Source organism: Pristiophorus japonicus, chromosome 13, assembly GCF_044704955.1.
Source record: "Pristiophorus japonicus isolate sPriJap1 chromosome 13, sPriJap1.hap1, whole genome shotgun sequence".
Taxonomy (NCBI): domain Eukaryota; kingdom Metazoa; phylum Chordata; class Chondrichthyes; family Pristiophoridae; genus Pristiophorus; species Pristiophorus japonicus.
The window spans coordinates 87,590,655-87,614,169 of NC_091989.1; the positions used below are offsets into that span (position 1 = coordinate 87,590,655).

At 48.3% G+C, this 23,515-nt stretch overlaps 1 protein-coding gene across 1 annotated transcript in view; it reads right to left on the minus strand.

Moving 5' to 3' along the window:
- hydin (HYDIN axonemal central pair apparatus protein) overlaps nucleotides 1-23,515 on the minus strand; it is a 1,725,340-nt gene that overhangs the window by 339,422 nt on the left and 1,362,403 nt on the right. Inside the window, 4 exon segments of the mRNA XM_070897728.1 lie at nucleotides 4,278-4,497; nucleotides 8,777-9,057; nucleotides 9,476-9,634; nucleotides 12,269-12,467. Coding sequence (XP_070753829.1) covers nucleotides 4,278-4,497; nucleotides 8,777-9,057; nucleotides 9,476-9,634; nucleotides 12,269-12,467 — 859 coding nt within the window.

Genomic DNA, 23,515 nt, shown 5'->3' on the forward strand with positions numbered 1-23,515 from the left:
GCTTCAGCAGTGGATGAGCTGAGGCAAGGGCGGAGACAGGCGATGTTACGGAGGTGGAAATGGAGGTCTTATTTATGCTGCGGATATGTGGTCGAAAGCTTATTTTAAGGTTCAAATATGACACCAAGGTTGCGAACAGTGTGCTTCAGCCTCAGACAGAAGTTGGGGAGAGGGATGGAGTCAGTGGCTAAGGAACGGAGTTTGTGGCAGGGACCGAAAACAATGGCTTCGGTCTTCCCAATATTCAATTGGAGAAAATTTCTGCTCATCCAGAACTGGATGTCGGAGAAGCAGTCTGACAATTTAGAGACTGTGGAGGGGTCAAGAGAAGTGGTGGTGAGGTAGAGCTGGGTGCCATCAGCGTACATGTGGAAACTGGCGCTGTGACTTCAGATGATGTCACCAAGGGGTATCATGTAGATGAGAAATAGGAGGGGGCCGAGGATAGATCCTTGGGGGAGACCAGAGGGGGGAGCGGGAAGAGAAGCGGTTGCAGATTCTCTGGCTACGATTAGATAGATAAGAATGGAACCAGGCGAGTGCAGTCCCACCCAGCTGGACGACGGTGGAGAGGCGTTGGAGGAGGATGGAGTGGTCAACCGTGTCAAAGGCTGCAGGCAGGTCGAGAAGGACGAGGAGGGATAGCTTACCTTTGTTACAGTCAGAAAGGATGCCATTTTTCACTTTGATGAGAGCCTTTTCGGTAAGGTGGCAGGCGCGGAAACCGGAGTGAAGGGAATCAAACATGGAACTGCGGGAAGATGGGCACGGATTTGAGAAGCCACAACATGTTCAAGGACTTTAGAGAGGAAAGGGAGGTTGGAGACGAGACAGTAGTTTACAAGGACGGCACGGTCGAGGGTTGGTTTTTTGAGGAGAGGGGTGATGACGGCAGATTTGAGGGAGGTCCAAGGTTTGATCCCTGGTTTGTGCTGAGCTAACTGATCACAACCAAGCAGTAGTAGAGCTGGTATAATAGGTCGAAGTGTCCTGGCCCATTGGGGCAGGGAGGGAAGGTACATCAGCCAGGAAACCGTCAGGTGGGTGTGTGTGACTGTTGGGTGAGGACAGGATCAGATGCAGTTGTGATGTACTCCATGGTCAAATAACCCCACTGTTTAGGCTCCCACATGAAGAATGGTTACCTGGGCTAGGTGCCAGTGGGTGACTGGTATCTGTGGATCTGTACCCCATCAAGGCCCGGAAATTCCTGCTCCCCACTTTGCTCCCAGAATTGGGGGGGGGGGGGGGGCGGTGTGCAGGACCTCTGGCTTTCATTCTGGCCTTCACTCCATTGCAAATCCGAGGACAGGCTCAATCATAAAAAGGTGCTGGCCACCCGTTCCAATTACAGCACCCCCAGCACTCACTCTGCCAGGGACCAGCAAACTTGGAGTGGCACCTTGGGGGCAAGAGGCCGGTATTTCTTCAGGATGCCATCCACTTCGCAGCAGCTGCTTTCCTACCAGCAATAGGTCCAGCTCCACCACGCACGCTTTGGGTTGACGGCAGTAAAGGTGGAACTAGCGGGATTTCTGTGGTAGGGTGGGGGAAGGGGAGGGGGATTCATTACCCTGCCATTCCAACCTCTTTTGGTGACATCAGGACACAAGAGGGCAGGGCACCCCTTGCACCAACCCGCCCCCAGCAGAATTCCAAAACGGGAATGGAGAACTGGGCCCTGCCACCCAACCCCGCCAGACCTGGGTCCTTGTTTCACCCTCCCAGACACCGCAACGGCCAAGGCCTTGGGGAAGGGGCAGGAAAGAGGAAAGATTTGGAGAAAGAACGAGAAAAAAACACATTCTTCCACTTATTTTTCCTGTCCTCACAGAATACCAGTTGTATTTTAGCAAGGGCCTGCTCAGCGTGGGGTAACTTCTGTGTTAAAGGGGTCACTGTAAAGTACTCTCTTGATATCACCTTCTTTCACCACTTATCACAATTTAGAAAAAGGGCCTGACCTCAGCCATGTGGTGTAGGGAGTCTTCCCACCGAGAGATGGAACGTCCCACTGGACTACAAGCCCTCCCCCATACACATTTCCAAGCAGCAAGTTGCAGGAGACCTGGGACAGAGCACCCAGTGACCTTCCTGACTGGGATGGTGCAAAGCTCCGGGGGACCAGTGAAAAGCTCAGGAATGGAGGTGGGAAACGAGGGTGGATTCCGGTGTCGGTGTGGGTTTGGGTTTTGGGCCTTGCACGCTCTCACATTTAATGCATTTGCAAAACTCTCACCGACCGCTGTGCAGTGCTGCCCATTTTCACTCCCGATGGTTCCGCCCTCCCCTTTAAGGTGCAGTTTCAGGTCTCCCTGTCCCGCTCGCTGATTGGCCAGATGCCTGTGAGCGAGTGCATTTCACGCAGGCAGCTTGCCAACTGCATTATAATGAGGACCCCCGATCCCGTGGATTAGGGATCCCCCTGACCCTTCCGGGCAGCTGCCACCCGATTTACACACCACGCCAAGACAGACCCCAGGAAGTGGCACTCCCGAGGGCAATGCACTCTGGGGCTACACATGTGAAATGGCATTCTTCTGGACTCTATAACGTGGGAGAATAACAATGGTCATGTTTGATCTCCGTGAATGTTAAATGCGGTTTTTGCAATGCACATGGACTATAGATCACACATGGCTTCACTACAATCGAGAACATGCACAAAATAATGCTGCAGCTCACATCCTTCTGGTGCGTTACTACTTGTGAGCAAAGCTTCACTCTCAGTTTATACTCTGCCAGTGAGGGAAGTTATGCTGAAGTACCATTTGGCCCATAGATGCCTGCTTTCCAACGGAGGTTACCGGATAGGATTTCCCTCCCAGAGCCCGTCAGACCAAAGCCGATGGGAATTATGGAGCCCCATGTCCTGCTGCTGTCCTGAATGAGACCAGCTGACTTTGAGTAGTCTGGGGGGCGGATTTTCGGCTCCTCTGCGCTCCGTTTTTTGCCCCGGAGCGGCGGCAATGGCGGTCAGCCTCCAGCGCCCCGCGGCGATCCTCGAGTCCGGTTTTGCCGCGGCGCAGAGCAGCACCGCTCGGAAGAGCTGCGCCACGTGTACAATCCCCCTGGTTGTGACACCAGCACAAATTTGGACTACTGCCCAACCCATGTGCCCCGAAGCGCATCCCGCAGTGAAGGCCTGGGAAATCAGGGCGGTCTAATGATACCGACAGCGGAGAGGTAAGTGATGACTCTCCTAAGGTAAGTGTGATTGTTTTTCCTTTAAATTGATTTGCGATTTGTACTGTGGTGGCATGGGCAATGTTTTGGGAATGTTTTTGTGGCTTTTTTAGTTGGGGGGGGGGCGTCTCTCGGAGAGCTCCCGGCCCGGCTCTGTAGCTCGGGAATTTCCAATGCTAGCGCCCAGGAGAGGTGTACAATGCCTCCCTTAGCGCTGCTCCCCCTTACTCAGGGCTCAGCTGCCCAGTGTTACTGACTGAGGCGCTAACTGTTCCCGGGTGCTAACTTTACCGCCCCGCCACCATTATCGCCCCAAAAACATCAAAGCCGAAAATCCAGCCCAAGAGATCCATCCAGTATGTGGGCCCAGCCACGTGCTGCTTCAACTCACGCAAAGGCAGAAAGCGAGCAGCACCTTGCTTCACCTGGCCCAGATATGCTCGGAGCTCACCTGTGACCTGGCAGATATTCTGGGACCTACAGCCAGGTGTGTGGGAACCCCCTGGAGCAATAACATTCATGTTCGTGCCTATGATTCCTTTATTGCCAATAGATTACCATTAGTGCAGCTTCAGACTGATAAGGTCAAGGAATTTGTCAATGTAAACCAGACTCCAAGGGGGCAATTTTAACTCAGTTAGGAAACTGATGGGAGCGGGTACAATACTGAATTCACACCCTGCCCGAAGAAAGAAAGCGAGGAAAAGAGAAAGAAAGAGAGAGAAAGAGAAAGGGAAAAAAGGGAGAGAGGAAGAAAGGGAGAAAAAAATTAAAAGAGAGAACGGGAGAGAGGGAGGGTGGAAGGATAGAGTGGAAAGAGTGGAAGGAAGGGTGAAAGGGTGGGAGGGAGGGAGTAAGGGAGGGTGGAAGGGAGGAAAGAAGGGAGGGAGGAAAGAAGGGAGGAAGGGAGGGAGGGAGGAAGGGAGGGAAGGAGGAAGGGAGGGAAGGAGGGAGGAAGGGAAGGAGGGAGGGAGGAAGGGAGGGAGGGAGGGTGGAAGAACTTGCATTTATAAAGCACCTTTCATGACCTCAGGACGTCCCAAAGCGCTTTGCAGCCAATGAAGTACTTCTGAAGTGTAGTAATGTAGTACCTCTTTCATGGCTGTTGCTGCCACACACGATCCAGCCAGGGAGATCTGGAGAGGTTTGGCTCCCTCAATGAAGCAGTTTATGTTTTCCAAACGAATGTCTGTGTAAATTGCAACAGGGTGGAACGCCACCTCCAAGGACACTTCCATTCCTGGAGAGATATAGCCCTCCACAGGGCTGATCGAAAAGTGCGGCTTAAAGCTCTCGGTGTCCCACCTGAAGCTGGAACATGAAAGTGATGGAGGAGAAAGTTAACTTTCTGGAGGGTGCAATGGAACAACAACAACAACCTTTATTTATATAGCAACTTCAATGCGTTAAACTTCCCAAGGCACAGAATGTGACACTGAAGGATAGGTGATCAAATGCTTAGTCAAAGAGGTAGGTTTTAAGGCGCGTCTTAAAGGAAGAGAGGCAGCAAGGCAGAGAGGTAAAGGGAGGGAATTCCAGAGTTTAGGGCCGAGACAGCTGAAGGCACGGCCGCCAATGGTGGAGCGAAGGAAAGCGGGGATGCACAAGAGACCAGAATCGGAGGAGCGCAGAGATCTTGTTGTAGGGCTGAAGGAAGTATCAAACACAGTTTTGTTCAGCAACAGTGATGCCTCACGAGTTTAGTTCCTGAAGTGGTGTGTCACAACATAAGCCTTTCCAGTTTTACTTCATTTATAATAGAGGGTTTGTAATTCACATCCTCCTGCAGGTTGCTTCTCAACACAGTGAGCCTCTTTGTTACACCAAAATTTCGGGCACAATGAGGGTCCTGACACCGGTGTTTTGCCACATGCAAGTTGCCGAAGATCGACCTTCCATACATTTTCGATTCACATCAACACTGAGGGGTGCTAATGCTGGGGAAATGGAACATTTCCTATTTTAGTATCAAACACTACCCAGCCGGATGTGGCATGATTAGACGCAGAGCAAAGCTTCCTCCACTGTGCCCCAACGGCATGCCTCAGCTGTCAAAAAAACAAAGGGGATCCTTGGCTGTATAATCAGAGGCAGAGGGCTGGATTTGCAGCTTTGATGTTTTTGAGGCGGGGCGGTAAAGTTAGCGCCCGGGAACAGTTTGCGCCTCAGGTCAGTAACACTGGGCTGCTGGGCTCCGCGTGTGGGACGCAGCGTTAAGGGAGGCATTGTACACCTCTCTTGGGCGCTCGCATGGGAAACTCCCGAGATACAGAGCTGGGCTGGGAGCGTTCCAAGAGACACCTGGGGGAGGAAACAAAACGAAAAAAAACCCACAAAAACATTCCCAAAACATTGTCCATGCCTTCACAATACAAATCGCAAAAAAAAATTAAATAAAAATCAATCACACTTCCCTTAGGAGTCCATCACTTACCTCTCCGCTGTCGGTATCGTTGGACCGCCCTGATTTCCCAGGCGTTCACTGCGGGGCGCGCTGTGGGGCGTATGGATTGGGCAAGAGTCAAAACTCGCGCCGGTGTCGTAACCAGGGGAATTGTACACCGGGCGCAGCTCTTCCGGTTTAGCGGAACCGGACCCGAGGATTGCCGCGGGGCGCTGGAGGCTGTCCGCCCGCCCAGAACACCTCACCGCCACCGTTGCTGCCGCTCCGGGGCGAAAAACGGAGATTGTGTCAAATTCTTTAGAAAGGATGTCAAGGCCTTGGAGTGATAGCAGAGGAGATTTACCAGAATGGTCCCCGGGATGAGGGACTGCACTTAAGTGGAGAGACTGGAGGAGCTGGGCGTTTTCTCCATCGAGCAGAGAAAGTTAAGGAGAGATTTAATAGAGGTTTTGATAGAGTAGATAGAGTGAAACTGTTTACACATGCAGGAGGATCAGTAACCAAAGGTCACAGATTGGCAAAAAAATCCAAGGGGGAGGTGAGGAAACATTTTTACTCAGTACGCTGTTGTGATTTGGAACGGACTGCCTGAAAGGGCAGTGGAAGCAGATTTAATAATAACTTTCAAAAGGGAATGAGATAAATACTTGAAAAGGAGACAATTGCAGGGCTATGGGGAAAGAGCGGGGGAGTGGGACTAGTTGGATTGCTCTACCAAAGAGCCGGCACAGGCACGATGGGCCGAATGGCCTCCTGCTGTGCTGTGAGATTCTGTGATTCTTGTTCCAGCATTAGAAAAGCACTTCTTACTGCATCAGTGTGACATTTCCTCCATCAGCCACCCTGCAGCCTCTCTGATTTTGCCAAATGTGTGTCAATTAATGCAGACTGAATGACATTGCTTTGTGTTGCGAACTCTTGGGCAGATTGTAAGGACTGCAAGTTAAAAATTCAGCTCAAGCTCATTAAACGCTGGATGAAGGCTGGCCAAATTTATTTAATGCAGGTGCCGACACATGGCGACTTTCCGATCTTCCTAGGTCATCATCGGGACACACGGAAGCAGAACAGAGGTGTGTTCCTCCTACTGGGAAGGTATTAGTATTACGCAGTCCCTCGTATCGAGGATGACTCACTTCCACACCAAAAAGGAATGAGTTCACAGGTGTTTCAATGAGGGACCTGACATTCTAGGTCCAGAACTACATCCTGAAGGGTGGAAGATGCCTGTGGGTGAATTCTTTTAACGTGGGTTGGCCGTTGCACAACAGTACCACATGGGCTTGACAGAGCTAGGTCTTGGTCCAGCGGCAAGGGTTAAGGAGGGAGCACTGAAGTAGGCACCACCCTGTGTCTGGGGTCATACACAACATGCCAGCTGACTTAGACTGGCACAGGCAGGCCGCTGAATATGGGCATCCATGCAACGGCTGGATACAAGGCTAGGAGTCACTGCCCTTGCTGCACATTTGGGGAAAAAAACAGCCCTCCTGAGTCGAGGACTGCCTCAGAGATAGTAATCTCAAGTAACAGCAGCAAACAGGTGCGGCCAGTGAGCAAGAGAAGAGAAAGATGTGGTAACACTGGTGGGCGGGGTAGGTGCAGACGGCGGGAGGTCAGGGCTGTCAGTTTTGAGGTGCTTGGAGTGAATGAGTTGTGGCATGGGATGAGTCGCAACGTCAATGTGCGGAGGTTCTGGGAGGAGGGGCACAAGGCTAGCGGACATGCCCCTCAAAACGGAGGCCGTTAGCGGCCCGGGTTGCCATTTTACTTTGTTGGCCGACTCTTGCGTCTACCCGACAGTGGAGACCCTTGTGTCAACCGTGCCGCCATCATGCAGCCCGGCGGGCTGGCAGGCCGCAGCCCCGGTCGATTGCGTCCCCGGTGACCCAGTTGCTGGCCACTAAAGGGCCTGCAGAGTGCACAGCGGCCCTCCCCTTTAAATGAAGCGGAGGGGCGTTGTAGCGCGTTAAGCGCTATGCTGAGCATCCGCCTAGCGTGGCATCATCAGCGCAGCGCTGGACTCAGCATGGCGTTGCCATCCCGGGAACGCTCCTCTGGGGAAGCGGATTGCCGGAGACAGCGCTCCACTTCCTTTGAGCGGCACACAGCCCCGCCCCGGAAGGTTAACACCCCCAATTGGGGCGAGGGGCAATTTCGGCCCCAAGATGTCTTACTGCAATTATATAGGGCCCTGGTGAGACCGCACCTGGACTATTGTGTACAGTGTCGGTCTTCTTACCTAAGGAAGGATATACTTGCCACAGAGGGAGTTCAACAAGGTTCACCAGACTGATTCCTGGGATGGGGGGATTGTCCTATGAGGAGAAATTGAGTAGACTAGGCCTATTTTCTCTAGAATTTAGAAAAATGAGAGGTGATCTCATTGAAAGATACAACATCCACACAGTGTTTGACAGGGTGGATGTTTCCCCTGTCTGGGGAGTCTAGAACCAGGGGTGAGAGTCTCAGAATAAGGAGTTGGCCATTTAGGACTGAGATGAGGAGAACCTTCTTCATTCAGAGGATGGTGAATCTTTGGAATTGTCTACCCCAGAGTACTGTGGAGGTTTAGTCGTTGAGTATATTCAAGACTGAGATCGATAGATTTTTGGATATTAAGGGAATCAAGCGATATGGTCTTATTGAATGGCAGAGCAGACTCAATGGACCGAATAGCCTTATCCTGCTCCTATTTCTTATGTTTTACAGCCAATGAAGTAATTTTAAAGTGTAGTTACTGTTGTAATGTCGGAAACACGGCAGCCAGTTTGTGCACAATAAGCTCCCGCAAACAGCAATGAGATAATATCCAGATTGTCTGGGTTTTTATGATGTCGGTTGAGGGACAAGTATTGGCCAGGACACTGGGGAGAAAGCCTCTGTTCTTCTTTGGAATAGTGCCGTGGAATCTTTTACCGCCACCAGAGAGGGCGGACATCAGTTTAACATCTCGTCCGCAGGACGGCACCTCCGACAGTGCAGCACTTGCTCAGTGTCGGCCTGGATTTTGTGCTAAGCCTCTGGAGCGGGACTTGAACTCAGGTCCTTCTGACTCGCAAGTGAGAATGCTGTCCACATCTAAAGAGAGAGTGACCGTGAACATGTGTGCAGTGCCCTGACTGTACAGGTGGGTACAGCCCCCCGTTTAGGCAGAATCTTACACGCGAATAATGACCTCGGTACCTTGCTCCAATGTCCCCAACATTCTGCATCATAACCAGCCGTGTGACCTGGCTGCGGAGAACGACCGCTCCAAATGCGATGCAGTCCTGGTCCAGCGAGATCACGATTCCCTGGCAGCATCCTCGTATCACAAAGAGAGCTTTCGACATGCCCGTGCACTCTATCCTCACTTCCTCTGCAAACTGAGGAATCCGACACACTGGGGAGAAGGTCACCATCACATCGCACGTCCCTCCCCGCGCGTTCAGCGTTATCTTGCCGTGCGGCGATAGACTTAGAACCTGAAAAAGATAAAAGCGAAGCTCGAGGACATCGAGTGCAAGTTAAAAGTACCCCTGAAATGGTAAATGTGAGTTCAAAGGGTTCAGAGCACTTTCACTGTTTCACTCTTTCACTTACTGCCACTTAACCAAAGCCATTCCTCCTTCAGTGAGGAAATGGTGGCAGCCTTGACAGCACCATTTTCATGTGCAGCATCGGTGCTATTCTGCAACAGAGTAGTGTATGGTGCTGAGTGACCAATGTACTGACTCGCCCCGATTGGCCCAGGCTGGCTCGCCCCAATTGGCCCAGGCTAACACACAGTGATCAGAGGAAATCTGTCACCTTGGTAACTGCTGAATTTTGCTGCACATCTGTTGGTGCTGATAAACGATCTTATGTCGGAGCAGCCGTTCAGAGTAGATTAGTGGTCCGTACCTGTGTGTTCTGAAGAAGTTGTTGGTTGGGAGTGGTAGCGAGAATGAATGTCAAGGCTGCATCGCTCCTGTTGACTATTGGCATCACTTTCTTCACAGTTTGTCCAACCCGGAGAGCTTGGAAATTAACCACCTTGTTCTTGGGATTGACAACTTCAATCTGAAAGGAAAGGATGGAGAAAGCACTGTAACTAATCATGTCACATAACTAATCATGTTAAAACAAATGCAGATAAACAAATAGAAAATTACAGAGTGACATTAGCAGATACCTACACTGCTCTACTCAAAGTTACAGGGGGGTTCTCCCCGGTGTCCTGGTCAATATTAATCCCTCAACCAACATCACTAAAACAGATTCTCTGGTCATTCATCATCATAGGCAGTCCCTCGGAATCGAGAAAGCCTTGCTTCCACTCCAACAATTAGTCCCAAGGTGGCTGAACAGTCCAATATGAGAACCACGGTGTCTGTCACAGGTGGGATAGATAGTCATTGAGGGAAGGGGAGGGTGGGACCGGTTTGCCGCACGCTCTTTCCGCTGCCTGCGCTTGATTTCTGCATGCTCTCAGCGTTGAGACTCGAGGTCCTCCTGGATGCACTTCCTCCACTTAGGGTGGTCTTTGGCCAGGGACTCCCAGGTGTCAGTCGGGATGTTGCACTTTATCAGGGAGGCTTTGAGAGTGTCCTTGTAACATTTTCTCTGCCCACCTTTGGCTCGTTTGCCGTGAAGGAGTTCTGAGAAGAGTGCTTGCTTTGGGAGTCTCGTGTCTGGTATGTGAACAATGTGGCCCGCCCTGCGGAGCTGATCGAGTGTGGTCACTGCTTCAATGCTGGGGATGGTAGCCTGATCGAGGACGCTAACATTGGTGCGTCTGTCCTCCCAGGCGATTTGCAGGATCTTGCGGAGATATCGTTGGTGGTATTTCTCCAGCGATTTGAGGTGTCTACTGTACATGGTCCATGTCTCTGAGGAGGGCAGGTATGGCTCTGGTCATTATCTCATTGCTGTTTGTGGAACCTTGCTGTGTGCAAATTGGCTGCCACGTTTCCCTACATTACAACAGTGACTACACTTCAGAAAGATAAAAAAATTCCAGGGCTTTGCAGAAAGAGCAGGGGAGTGGGATTAATTGAACAGCGCTACCAAACAGCCAGCACAGACACGATGGGCCGAATGGCCTCCATCAGTGCTGTGTCATTCTGTGATTCTATATCAACTCTGTTGTGATGTGTCCACTCTGCTCCCATATCCCTTTATTACCCTACATAATCCATAAACTTCAGCTTGCCCAATACGCTGCTGTCCAAATCTATTTCTCACCAAGTCCCCCTGTCCTCGATGACCAACACTGGCCCCTGGTCCCCCAGTGTGTCAAATCCATGGCCTTTCATTGAGAGGTACTTTCATTTACTAATAACAGATACAACATTGTGGACCATTTCTGTGTTGAGGACTCCCATGCACTGAGAATTGGGTTGAACTTGCCCCAACTGATGTCACATTGGACCTGACAGCGAATGCAGAGAAAATAATTTCATCCCAGCAGTCTGGGCTAGAATCAAAACATAGGATCCTATAGTTGCTTTAGCCCACTGCTCCATCCAGTCATTCCTGAGCAATCACAGCTCTGATTTTAACACCCTCAGTCCCATGCTTGCACCTCCTTGATACCCATAATTCTTTTACAGCCCAAAACGGAGATGAACAGTGAGTTGGGATGGACCTTGCTGCAGAATTTCACTCCACCATCACTACCAGTTGCTCCATTTCCCCTGACACTCGAGTGTAGCAATGTTTGATATGAGAGTTATGGCTGAGGAGCAGGTGGGGGGGGGGGGTGTCCAATGCTGGGGTGAGGGGGTGTCCAATGCTGGGGTGGGGGTGTCCGATGCTGGGGGTGGGGGGAGTCCAAAGCTGTGGTGGGGGGTGTCCAATGCTGGGATCGGGGGTGTCCGATGCTGGGGTGGGGGGTGTCCGATGCTGGGGGTGGGGGGATCCGATGCTGGGGGTGGGGAGAGCTGATGCTGGGGGAGAAGGGGGTCCTATGCTGGGGAAGGGGGGGTTCCCAATGCTGGGGGTGTGGGGGTGTCCAATGCTGGGGGTGGGGGGATGTCCGATGCTACGGGAGGGGGGGGTCCAATGCTGGGGGAGGGGGTCCGATGCTGGGGGAGGAGGGGTCTGATGCTGGGGAAGGGGGGTCCGACGCTGGTATGGAGGGTGTGGCCGATGTTGGGGTTGGGGAGTGGGTCCGATGCTGGGAGTGGGGAGAGGGTCCAATGCTGGGGGAGTGGGGGTCCAATGCTGGGCCTTCCATCGAGGAACCCTGCATCGATTGTTAGAACTCAGGGTCGCCTCTAATTCCAGTTTAGACCATACAGTCTGTTTTTTGAGAAGTCAATCAGGGAAGTTCTGGACATCAAACTGGGCACCAGAAGTTTTTTTTAAGCCAAGCCCAATGTTTCTACTTATTACTGTGACATTACGTATTGAGGTTATTTGGTCAAGTTGTATTATTAGCAAAGGAATCCATAAACTCCAAGCCATGATCCCAGCACCACCTCATCTCACTCTCCCATGACTCTAGACTTGGTACAAAGTGGCCGTCCTACAAAAGCGACACTGTATTTCTCCACCTAACAACAGCTGAGTGACTGTGGCAACACAGAGGTTGAACCTGGCAGTATGGTGATTGAATCGTCTCTGATCGTGAAGCCTGGATTGGACATATCCAGAATACAAGAGCTAGGCTGCCCAAGGGAGTCCCCACCAATTGTTTGGACGCAACTCTACCTTCATCTCCGTCCCTTGGCCAAAGATCTTGGCGCTATGCTGGATGTGTCCATTGATCACAAAGGTGATAATTTCTTGGTATTTGATTGGTTCCCTCGGGTAAAATATAATGATGGCTTCCACTGTTTTCTTCGGCGCCAGGGTGCAGGGTTCGAATTTTACATCGAGATAAGAGGTCGTGGAGAACATGCATTCCAGGCTTGCAGTAAGAAACAAAAATAAACGGTCACACACAAGATATTCACAAGGTGACAAGTTAAACAATATCATATTTTCAGGCATTACTGCTCTGCCTAGTTACAGGAAATTCTGTCTATCCAATTTCTTTGCTGATCTTTGCAGTGTTATCGGGAAAGGGCAGGGGAAGGGAACTAATTGGACAGCTCTTTCAAAGAGCCGGCACAGACACGATGGGCCGACTAGCCTCCTTCTTTGCCGTGACATTCTATGATTCTAGCTGAATGTCGGCTACTGAATTAATTGATCTGATGGTATTGAATAAGGTTTTTCCTTCAATTTCCTCCCTTCATGAAGGTTCTGATCATGTCCATGGACAGAATTTACTCAAAAACTAGTGGACAGGTTCAAAAAATAATCAAAAAGGCGAATGGGATGTTAGCCCTTACCTCGAGGGAGCTGGAATACTGCAGGGTGGAGGTTATATAAAGCTCTGGTTAGACTGTGCCTACAGCATTGTGTTCAGTTCTGGGCACCGCCCCTCAGGATGGATATATTGGCCTTGGGGGAGCCGTGCAGATTCACTAGAGTGATACCGGGGCTAAGAGAGTTAAATGATGAGGACAGGTTGCATGGACTGAGCTTGTATTCACTCGCGTGTAGAAGTTAAGGGATGATATCATTGAGTTGTTTTAAATGATTGAAGGTTCTGATAGGGTAGATAGAGAGAAACCATTTCCTTTGATGACAGAGCCCAGAACAAGGGGAGCATAACCTTAAAATTAGAGCTAGGCCGTTCAGGGGTGATGTCAGGAAATACTCCCTCACACAAAGGATAGCGGAAATCTGGAACTCTCGCCCCCAAAAAGCTGGTGAGGTGGGGTGGTCAATTGAAAAATTCAAAACGGAGATAGATAGACTTTTGTTAGGTGGGGTATTAAGGGTTACGGAACCAAGGTGGGTAAATGGAGTTAGATCAATCTAACTGAATGGCAGAACAGGCTCGAGGGGCTGAATGGCTTCCTGCTGTCCCTGTCTGATGGTAAAACAGTGTGAAATAACCATGTCTGTGCATGCTTTACACATTATATATCTCAATAAGCAAACTCCATCACTGCAGCACAGGCAGAGTCTGGAACTGAGTCTCCTCGTATGCTGAGGCTTCAAACTCAACTGTGGAGACAAGTCACCCTCGGCTACTCTTTATTTATTCATTCAGTCTTAGGGTGTGGGAGTAGCTGGCCAGCCCGCCATTTGTTGCCCATCCCTAGTTGCCCTTCGTAGTTTGACACCGAGCCCCCGGTGGGCGTGGGTTGGGAGGAGAGTGAGGGATAACTGCATTGCTGTGCTCAGAGGATGCTGACATTAAATTCAGTACTGCTATCTCTGGAGCTCGAAAACAATTGATCGCTCGACAATCAATTGCTTTCAGGAAATAACTCTTTCAAGTTTAACCCTTTCCCCCAACACAGGCTCTCAGCAATGTTGGATGCCAGAGACACAAAGGCATCCAGTATTATGGGGAGAAATACACTGGATGATGCACGTCCCTCATTTGCATGGTGTTGTAAAACACGTGTGCGTGTGCGCGTGCGGATTATGTATCTGACACGCAATCCACAAGAGTCTGTGACTGGCACAAAATAGAGGCGAGGACTGAAATGCCATAAGGGAGGAATTTTGGGGCTCTTCACTGTAACTGCAACGAGAGAGACGACTGTTTGGCATTGGTTATAATTTTAAAGACGAAGGTGCCTTAATGCTTGAAAAACAAAAGTGAATGAGAGAAGGGAAATAAAGCATACTAAAGTTTCACAAGCAAACACCTAACCAGGAGTCAGTGGCCTGCTGATTATAGGGAAGGTAAGCAAATTGTGGCATGATCAGCCTGCACTTTGAGTCATTCCTACATCTCTTCTTAGAGGTTTTGAAACAATTCTATAATCCTCCTCTTTTTTTCACATTCAGTCCTGTTCTACTAAGACAGAACACTCCTTAGGCACAGTCGCACTCAGTGAAGTCAGTCCAACTGGAAACATCGACCCTGAAATTCCACAGGACTCTTCCCGACAGGAGACTGTCAGATCCACCAGGGAAAGAGCATAAAACGGTGGGAGACCAGGCAGCACGGACCTAATTGGAGGCGGTATCAGCGGCGGAACTTTCGGCAATTTTAAAAAAACACTCGAGTGATATTACAGGACAGCAGGGAGGTGATTGGTTGGTGAGTATTACGGTTTTTTTTCTCTCTTTTCTCACTAACCTATGATTGTGGTTTATACTAGGTGTAGGGAACTATAAAGTACTGTATTAAACTAGTTAAACTAATTAATATAACTATAAATAATCATTGGAGAAAGACTTTAACTAATTAAATAAATAAAATAAGGCTAGCCTAAGATATGGCAGAGCAGGTGGTGTGTCTGGAATGCAGTATGTGGGAGTTTGTGGACACCGAGACTGTCCCGAGCAAACACGTCTGCAGGAGATGTCTCCATCTCAAATCTCTCCGGCTCAGTGTTATCGAGCTGGAGTGTGAGTTGGAGATACTCCGACATCATAAGGGAGGGGGAGGAATTTCTGGACAGTTTTATCCAGAATACAGTCACACCCCAGAGGAAAGCACAGGTTCAGGAAAGGGAGGGTGTGACTGTTAGGGAGCCTGGTAGCAGGGATTTAGGAGAGGTTGAGAAGGAAGTCCCGCAGACACTGGTCCTGTCCAACAGGTATGATGTACTCGCTACCCGTGAGGACAAAGAGAAAGACTACAGGGAGCTGACTGCTCAATAATGACTCAGGATGTGTATTACAAGAAATTCAGGGGCATACCACTAAAGTTGAGCTCAGCGAAGCTGAAAACATATTCAGGGGAAAAAGCTTGGACAAATGGAGTGTGTAGTACAATACCAGGGGCAACAAACAATATTACCTATTACTATAGCGAAATACGTCAATCAGCCAACACTTATGGGCAAAGATTGGCTAAGAGTGCTTTGTTTGCATTGGTACAGCATCTGCAGTACAGAAATGGTTAAGTCTCAGCTTGATACTCTGCTGGAGAAGTATGCTAACATGTTTGAGGACTCATACAAGGGCATTAAGGGATACAATGCTCATATTCGGATTAGGTCGAATGTCAAACCTATTTTTTGTAGACCAAGGCCAGTACCATATGCAGCAAAATCACAGCTTGAGCAAGAGCTTGATAAGTTGGAGAAAAAGAGAGGTTTAGTGCAGACTGATAGGCGTGACTGGGCCACCCCGTTGGTTGTAGTTCTGAAGGCAGACAAAACGGTACAGCTCAGTGAGGATTATAAAATTACCCTGAATCGAGCAGTGATGATGAACAATACCCTTTACTGACATCACAGGATCTGTATGCAGAACTGGCAGGAGCCAAAGTCTTCACAAAACTGGATCTCTCCCATGCCTAGGCTCAACTCCACATTGACAAGGATAGTCAGCAGTATCTGACAGTCGATACATATAAAGCTTTACATTCATGCAGTAAGTTGCCCTATGGTATCAAGTCCTCACCAAAGATATTTCAGGCTACCATGGATCAGATCTTACAGGGAATACATCATTGTTTGTGCAATCAAGGTGATGTGTTGATAGCCACCGGCAGAGAAGGAAAACCTAGAAACCTTAGAGGAAGTATTCAGAAAGTTCAATGACCATAATCTGAAACTTAAGAGACATAAATATGCATTCATACAGCGTGAGGTGGTTTATCTGGGATTGCGGGTGGATGAAAATGGTCTCCAACCAGTTAAGGAGAAAGTGCAAGCCATCATGATGGCTCCGGAGCCGAAAAACGTTACTGAATTATGATCCTTTTTAGGCCTGTTTTCTTCCTGGACTAGCAATGGTGCTCGCACCACTCCATTAATTATTACAGAAAGGTGTGCGTTGGATATGGGACAAAGAGCAACAGAATGCATACGACACCCACAGGCGACGTTTGAGCAGGAGTGCTCTACTCATCTGTTATAATCTGACTCGTGAACTAAGACTAGCATGGATACCTTTGGGTATGGTGTGGGAGCAGCGATCAGCCTTTGGGCATGGTGTGGGAGCAGTGATCAGCCACGTTATCAAGGATGGGCAGGAAAAAACGGTTGCCTTTGCTCAACAAAAGCAAGAAAGAGGTAAGAATAAACGGGTTCTTTTCAGAATGGCAGGCAGTGATAGTGGGGTACCGCAAGGTTCAGTGCTGGGACCCCAGCTATTTACAATATACATTAATGATTTAGACAAAGGAATTGAATGTAATATCTCCAAGTTTGCAGGTGACACTAAGCTGGGTGGCAGTGTGAGCTGTGAGGAGGATGCTAAGATGCTGCAGGGTGACTTGGACAGGTTAGGTGAGTGGGCAAATGCATGGCAGATGCAGTATAATGTAGATAAATGTGAGGTTATCCACTTTGGTGGCAAAAACAGGAAGACAGAATATTATCTGAATGGTGACAGATTAGGAAAAGGCGAGGTGCAACGAGACCTGGGTGTCATGGTACATCAGTCACTGAAAGTTGGCATGCAGGTACAGCAGGCGGTGAAGAAGGCAAATGGCATGTTGGCCTTCGTAGCTAGAGAATTTGAGTATAGGAGCAGGGAGGCCTTACTGCAGTTGTACAGGGCCTTGGTGACTATGTACAGTTTTGGTCTCCTAACTGAGAAAGGACATTCTTGCTATGAGGCAGTGCAGCGAAGGTTCACCTGACTGATTCCCGGGATGGCAGAACTGACATATGAAGAAAGACTGGATCGACTAGGTTTATATTCACTGGAATTTAGAAGAATGAGAGGGGATCTCATAGAACATTTAAAATTCTGACGGGATTGGACAGGTTAGATGCAGGAAGAATGTTCCCGATGTTGGGGAAGTCCAGAACCAAGGATCAGAGTCTAAGGATAAGAGGTAAGCCATTTAGGACCAAGATGAGGAGAAACTTCTTCACTCAGAGAGTTGTGAACCTGCGGAATTCTCTACCACATAACGTTGTTGAGGCCAGTTCATTAGATATATTCAAAAGGGAGTTAGATGTGGCCCTTACTGCTAAAGGGATCAAGGGTTATGGAGAGAAATCAGGAATGGGGTACTGAAGTTGCATGATCAACCTTGATCATATTGAATGGTGGTGCAGGCTCGAAGGGCCGAATGGCCTACTCCTGCACCTATTTTCTATGTTTCTATATTTCTTTGGTAATTATATTTGGTATTAAATTTCACCAGTTTCCTTTAGGGCGCCAATTCATGCTAGTAACGGATCACATACCGTTACTAGCTATCCTTGGTCCAAAGACGGCAATTCCATCGATTGCAGCTTCCAGGATGCAAAGATGGGCTATTTTATTGTCTCAGTACGATTGCAAAATCAAGTATCGCACATCGAAGCAGAATGCAGTAGAGGCTGCCCTTTCAAGGTTGCCTGATGAAGATTCTGAAATTGGCCACGAACAGTCAATCTTTACTCTCGATGTCGTTGATGAAGCCTTTCTGGTCAATGCCTCCGTTATTGCAGAGCACATACAGAAAGATGCCACGTTACAGCGGGCCTATGAGCACACCCTGTGAGGGTGGTCTGAAGATCAGGCGCGTGAAGATGAGGGGATAAAGCCCTTTTATCATTGTCGGCACGAATTGTCATGTGAGCAGGGATATCTAAAATGGGGCATGAGAGTAGTCATTCCCAGTGCACTACGAGCTAAAGTCTTGCCGGAACTTCACGGCGAGCATACTGGCATCGCAGGCGTGAAAGCGGTGGCCCAAAGTTTGGTTTATTGGCCTGGGTTGGATAACGATTTAGAAGTATTAGTAAGCAAGTGTACTATCTGTCAAGACTGCAGGACCAGCTAAAACATTGCGGCAAACAGTGACTTGGCCAACGAGGCCATTCCAAAGAATGGGGCTAAAATTCTGGTCGGAGGCTTCCTTCAGCGAATGGCTCCGACCCGAAAATTCTTTGCAAAAGTACCTGATGATCCTGGAGACGCCTTCGATTGCGGTCAGAGGCCTTCATTCCACGTGTCGCGTACAGGGACAGGACTTCCCTGTATGTATGGACATGCTGGAGTCACGTGGGCCTGGACCACCAATCACTCTGCAGTATTCTCATCGATAGTAATGGGAACTCCGTTTCTCCGAGTTCCCATTATTATCAATGAGAATAAACCCCTCAGACAAGAAACACAACATAATAAATACATAAAACACCTCACATATTTAAAATTAATTGAAATTAAAGTTAATTAAATGTTTTAGAGAAAAAAATCAGTTGAATTTTTTTAATGTGTTTTAATACGGTTTATAATAAACTTACCTTAATGGACAAGGTTTTTAACATAAAAATGTGCTTTTAAATTAAATTTTTTAATGTTTTAAAACTCTTACGCTGGCAGAAGTAGGCTGTGCGCCTGCTTTTACCAGACGTAAGAGTTTGAAGGACATTCACTGGGCATGAGTTGGGCAAATAGCCCAATCTCGGCAGCGCGAATGTCCTTCTCCCGGGGATGCGGAGGATCTGTCAAGAGAAAACCGGCTTTTGCGAGGCCTCGCAGCGGGTATAGCCAGCCAACTGCAAAGAAATAGAGGTGGGAGCAGGAGGAAGCTAAAAGCTTACAACAAGATATTCAGGCTCAGCTGTCGAATTTGTTCAATTGTAATCATGATAAATAATCTTTTGAAATATTGTATAAGTACCTTGCTTCTAAAAAATGGGGGAAGCAGTGTAATGTATGCACCCGTGAGGATGCGCACAGGTTTGTAGGTTTGTATTGTGAATGGCTTAGCCAGTCACGTGATGTTCACAAGACTTAATAAAACCCAGCCAATTGAGTCTGGGTCATCCATGATGAGGTATACAGTTGTGAGCCTGGTGGATGAACTGGTAATGTGTAGTGTGATTGGTGAACCTTTGTTAATAAACTAGTTCTTAATATCAATGTGTTGCTCTGAATTCTGAAGCAAAGAACCCATGAATCAAGTACGTTATAATGCCAGCATGGACTGGTTGGGCCGAATGGCCTGTTTCTGTGCCATATATCCTATGTAATGTAACTGGGTGGTAAATGGTCACTCCCCTGAAGATTCTGCCAGTTTCCCGCCAGAGTTGCTGTGCGTGATGGGGAGAACTGTTGTGGAGTTTCCGGGCTATTCATTAGCTCAGCTTTCTCGCACTCTCTGAAGCTGGCCAATCTGTTGCTTGGTCCCTGGTGGTGCGTCACTGGCTCCTCTCTGCAAATGCTTGGCCACGTGGAGAGGATGTGCTGGCTGACGTCAGGCTGTGATGCAGGACAGGGTGGGAGCCACAGAGGGGAGTACTCCCTGCCATCCTGGGATCGGTTTCGCTCGCTGCTCACAGTATAAGGGAATGCAGGAACAACGCTGCCACTCAGCACCCTGCGTACATTAATGACTTGGACTGGGCGGTACACGGCAGAATTTCAACATTTGTAGATGACATGACACATGCAAGTGTAGTAAACAGTGAATAAGATAGTAATAGACTTTAAGAACAGACAGGCATGTGAGGTGATACATTTTGGTAGGAAAAATGAGGAGAGACCATACACACTAAATGCTACGATTTTAAAGGCGGTTCAAGAACAGAGACACCTGGGGATGCTGATGCACAAATCTTTGAAGGTGATAGGCCAGGCTAACAAGGCAGTTAATAAAGCATTTGGGATCCTGGGCTTTAAAATAGAGGCATAGAAAGTTATGCTAAACCTACATAAAACACTAGTTCGGCCCCAGTTGGAGTTCTGTGTCCAATTCTGGGCACACTTTAGGAAGGATGTGAAGGCTTTGGAGGGTGCAGAAGACATTTATTAGAATGGTTCCAGGGTTGAGGGAATACAGTTACATGGCTAGACTAGAGAAGCTAGGATTGTTCTCCTTGAAGCAGAGAAGGCTAAGAGAGGATTTGATAAAGGTGATTAAAATCATCATGGATTTAGATAGAGTAAATAAAGAGACTCAGTTTCCAATGGCTGAAGGGTCAATAACCTGAGGGCACAGATTTAAGGTGAAAGAACCTGAGGCAACACAAGGAAAAACTTTTTTACACAAGTAGTTAGGATTTGGAATGCACTGCCTGATAGGGTGGTGGATACAGATTCAAGAGTAGCCTTCAAAAGGGAATTGGATAAATATTGAAAGAGAAAAAAAATCACAGGGATATGGGGAAAGAGCGGGGGAGTGGGACTAACTGGATTGCTCTTCGAAAGAGCCGGCACAGACTCGATGGGCCGAATGGCCTCCTTCTGTGCCTTACTATTCTATGATTCTATGTTACTCACAAGCTGAACAGCTGCTTTATTTTTCACCTCAAAGCCAGAGTGGCAGTTATCCACCTTGCCTCCATCTTTCTAACTTGTGCTGAAATAATGGGGTTAAAATTCCGGCTTCGCCGGGTCATAGAAACATAGAAACATAGAAAATAGGTGCAGGAGTAGGCCATTCGGCCCTTCTAGCCTGCACCGCCATTCAATGAGTTCATGGCTGAACATTCAACTTCAGTACCCCATTCCTGCTTTCTCGCCATACCCCTTGATCCCCCTAGTAGTAAGGACCTCATCTAACTCCTTTTTGAATATATTTAGTGAATTGGCCTCAACTACTTTCTGTGGTAGAGAATTCCACAGGTTCACCACTCTCTGGGTGAAGAAGTTTCTCCTCATCTCGGTCCTAAATGGCTTACCCCTTATCCTTAGACTGTGACCCCTGGTTCTGGACTTCCCCAACATTGGGAACATTCTTCCTGCATCTAACCTGTCTAAACCCGTCAGAATTTTAAACGTTTCTATGAGGTCCCCTCTCATTCTTCTGAACTCCAGTGAATACAAGGAAGCCTCCGACCAGAATTTCAGGCCCATTATGATAAAAACAGCCAGTCATACCTGAGCTGGGAGTGCTTGCTGCTGACAATGGGACTCTCTGCTCAAGTGGGAAGTGCTCCAGTCTCCAGCACCAACACCCTCTCTCACCACACTGCGCACCACGATTGACTGCAAACACTAAAGTTCGGGCTGGACCCGTGCCTTTTGCTGCCACACTGAGTGCCCAAAGGCGAAGGATCAAGGAGCACTACACACCACTACAGAATGGAACAGGTTTGGGCTTGTGTTCGGGTCATAATATCGGACGTCCGACCCGAACCTGCCGCTTAGGTTAAAGTCGGGGCCTCCCTGGTACAGTACAGTCAGAGTAAAACTTCCTCTACTCTGTTCCAACAATGAGCTTCATCCCAACGTCAGAAATACAGCACCTACTACATTCGTGTCAGCGTCTCCACATTAGCCAGCTTTGGTTTCTGTGTGAAAGTGCCAATAGGGCATAATTAATGTTACTTTAGGGGGAATTGTGCTGTGGGTCCATACTTGCTAGCAGGTGGATTGTGACCACCCAAACGCAGTCTGGGTCAAACTCTCACATCCAGTCAGGGAGGGAAGACTTTAACCCCATCAGTCTGGGTTTTATTTGAACCCAGGTCCCTCAGCAAAATTGGCTTTACCCCAATTGAGAACTTTTATTCCTGGTCCACCTTTATCCTTTTCCATAACTACCCTAAATCTAACTAAATTATGATCACTAGCATCAAAATGCTCCCCAGCATCAAAATGCTCCCTGACTGATACCGCTTCCACCTGACTTTACTGCACCAGTCACAACTTCCCGATTGTCCTATTCCTTAGTACAGAAACTGCTTGGTCTCTTTCAAATTCGACCCGGCCTCAAAAACTAGTGGTCGGAGTAGATGGTGTTGGAGTTGACACCCTCTAACTTTCAGTTGGTTTGCTTTTAATATCAGTCAAAGTACAGATCAGATCACAGTTAGCGCAACGGTGCTCTCCCAATCAGTCCAGGTTTTTCCTTACATTGAGGGACAGGAGCCTTTAAAACAACCTCACAACATTAAAGGTTTACAGCACAGACCCGAGACCATTCAGCCGGCTCATTGCGAGAGCAACCCAAAACTAATCCCTCTCTCTGTATAGCCGTCTCTTCCTCTGCTTCAAATATTAACTGGGGAAAAAGTAGTGTAAAGGGTAGAGAGGGAGCGGAATTCCTAAAATGCACTCAGGAGAACTTCTTTAGCCAGTATGTAACAAGCCCAACAAGGGAGGGGGCGGTTCTGGACTTGGTTTAGGGGAATGAAGAGGGGCAGGTGGAAGGGGTATCAGTGGGGGAGCATTTTGTGCTAGTGATCATAATTCAGTAAGATTTAGGGTAGTTATGGAAAAGGACAAAGGTGGACCAGGAATAAAAGTTCTCAATTGGGGTAAAGCCAATTTTGCTGAGCTGAGATGGGATTTGGCCAAAGTGGATTGGAAACAGCTGCTTAATGGTAAATCAGTGTCAGAGCAGTGGGAGGCATTCAAGGAGGAGATCCTGAGAGTACAGAGCAAGTATGTTCCCTTAAAAAATAAGGATGGGGTTAACAAATCCAGAGCCCCCTGGAAGTCAAGGGCCATACAGGGTAATTAAAAGAAAAAAAGGGAAGCAGATACCGAGGGCTCAATACTGCAGAAACTCTAGAGGAGTATAAGACATGCAGGGGTGCAATTAAAAAAGATATCAGGGAAAGCAAAGAGAGAGCATGAAAGAATGTTGACAAGTAAAATCAGGGAAACCCCAAATATGTTTTACAAATACATTAAGAGCAAGATGATAACTAGAGAAAGAGACCATAAGGGAAATCTGTGTGTGGAGGCGGAAGACATGATTCATAATGAATACTTTGCATCTGTTTTCACAAAAGAGAGGGGCGATGCAGACTTTGCAATGAGGGAGGAGGAGTGTGAAATATTAGACAAGATAAACATAGTGAGAGAGGAAGTATTAAGGTTTAGCAGTTTTGAAAGTGAAAAAAAAAAACAGGCCCGAATGATATATGTCATGTATTCAACCAGTATTGTAACCCATGTATAATCTGACCTAAGTTGTACACTGTGAGAACAATGACCACTAGGTGGGAGACACTCCTAACCTGGACCTTCAGGTATAAAAGGGGAAGCTCCACCCACCTTCATCACTTGAGTGCTAAGGAATAAAGGACAGGTCAC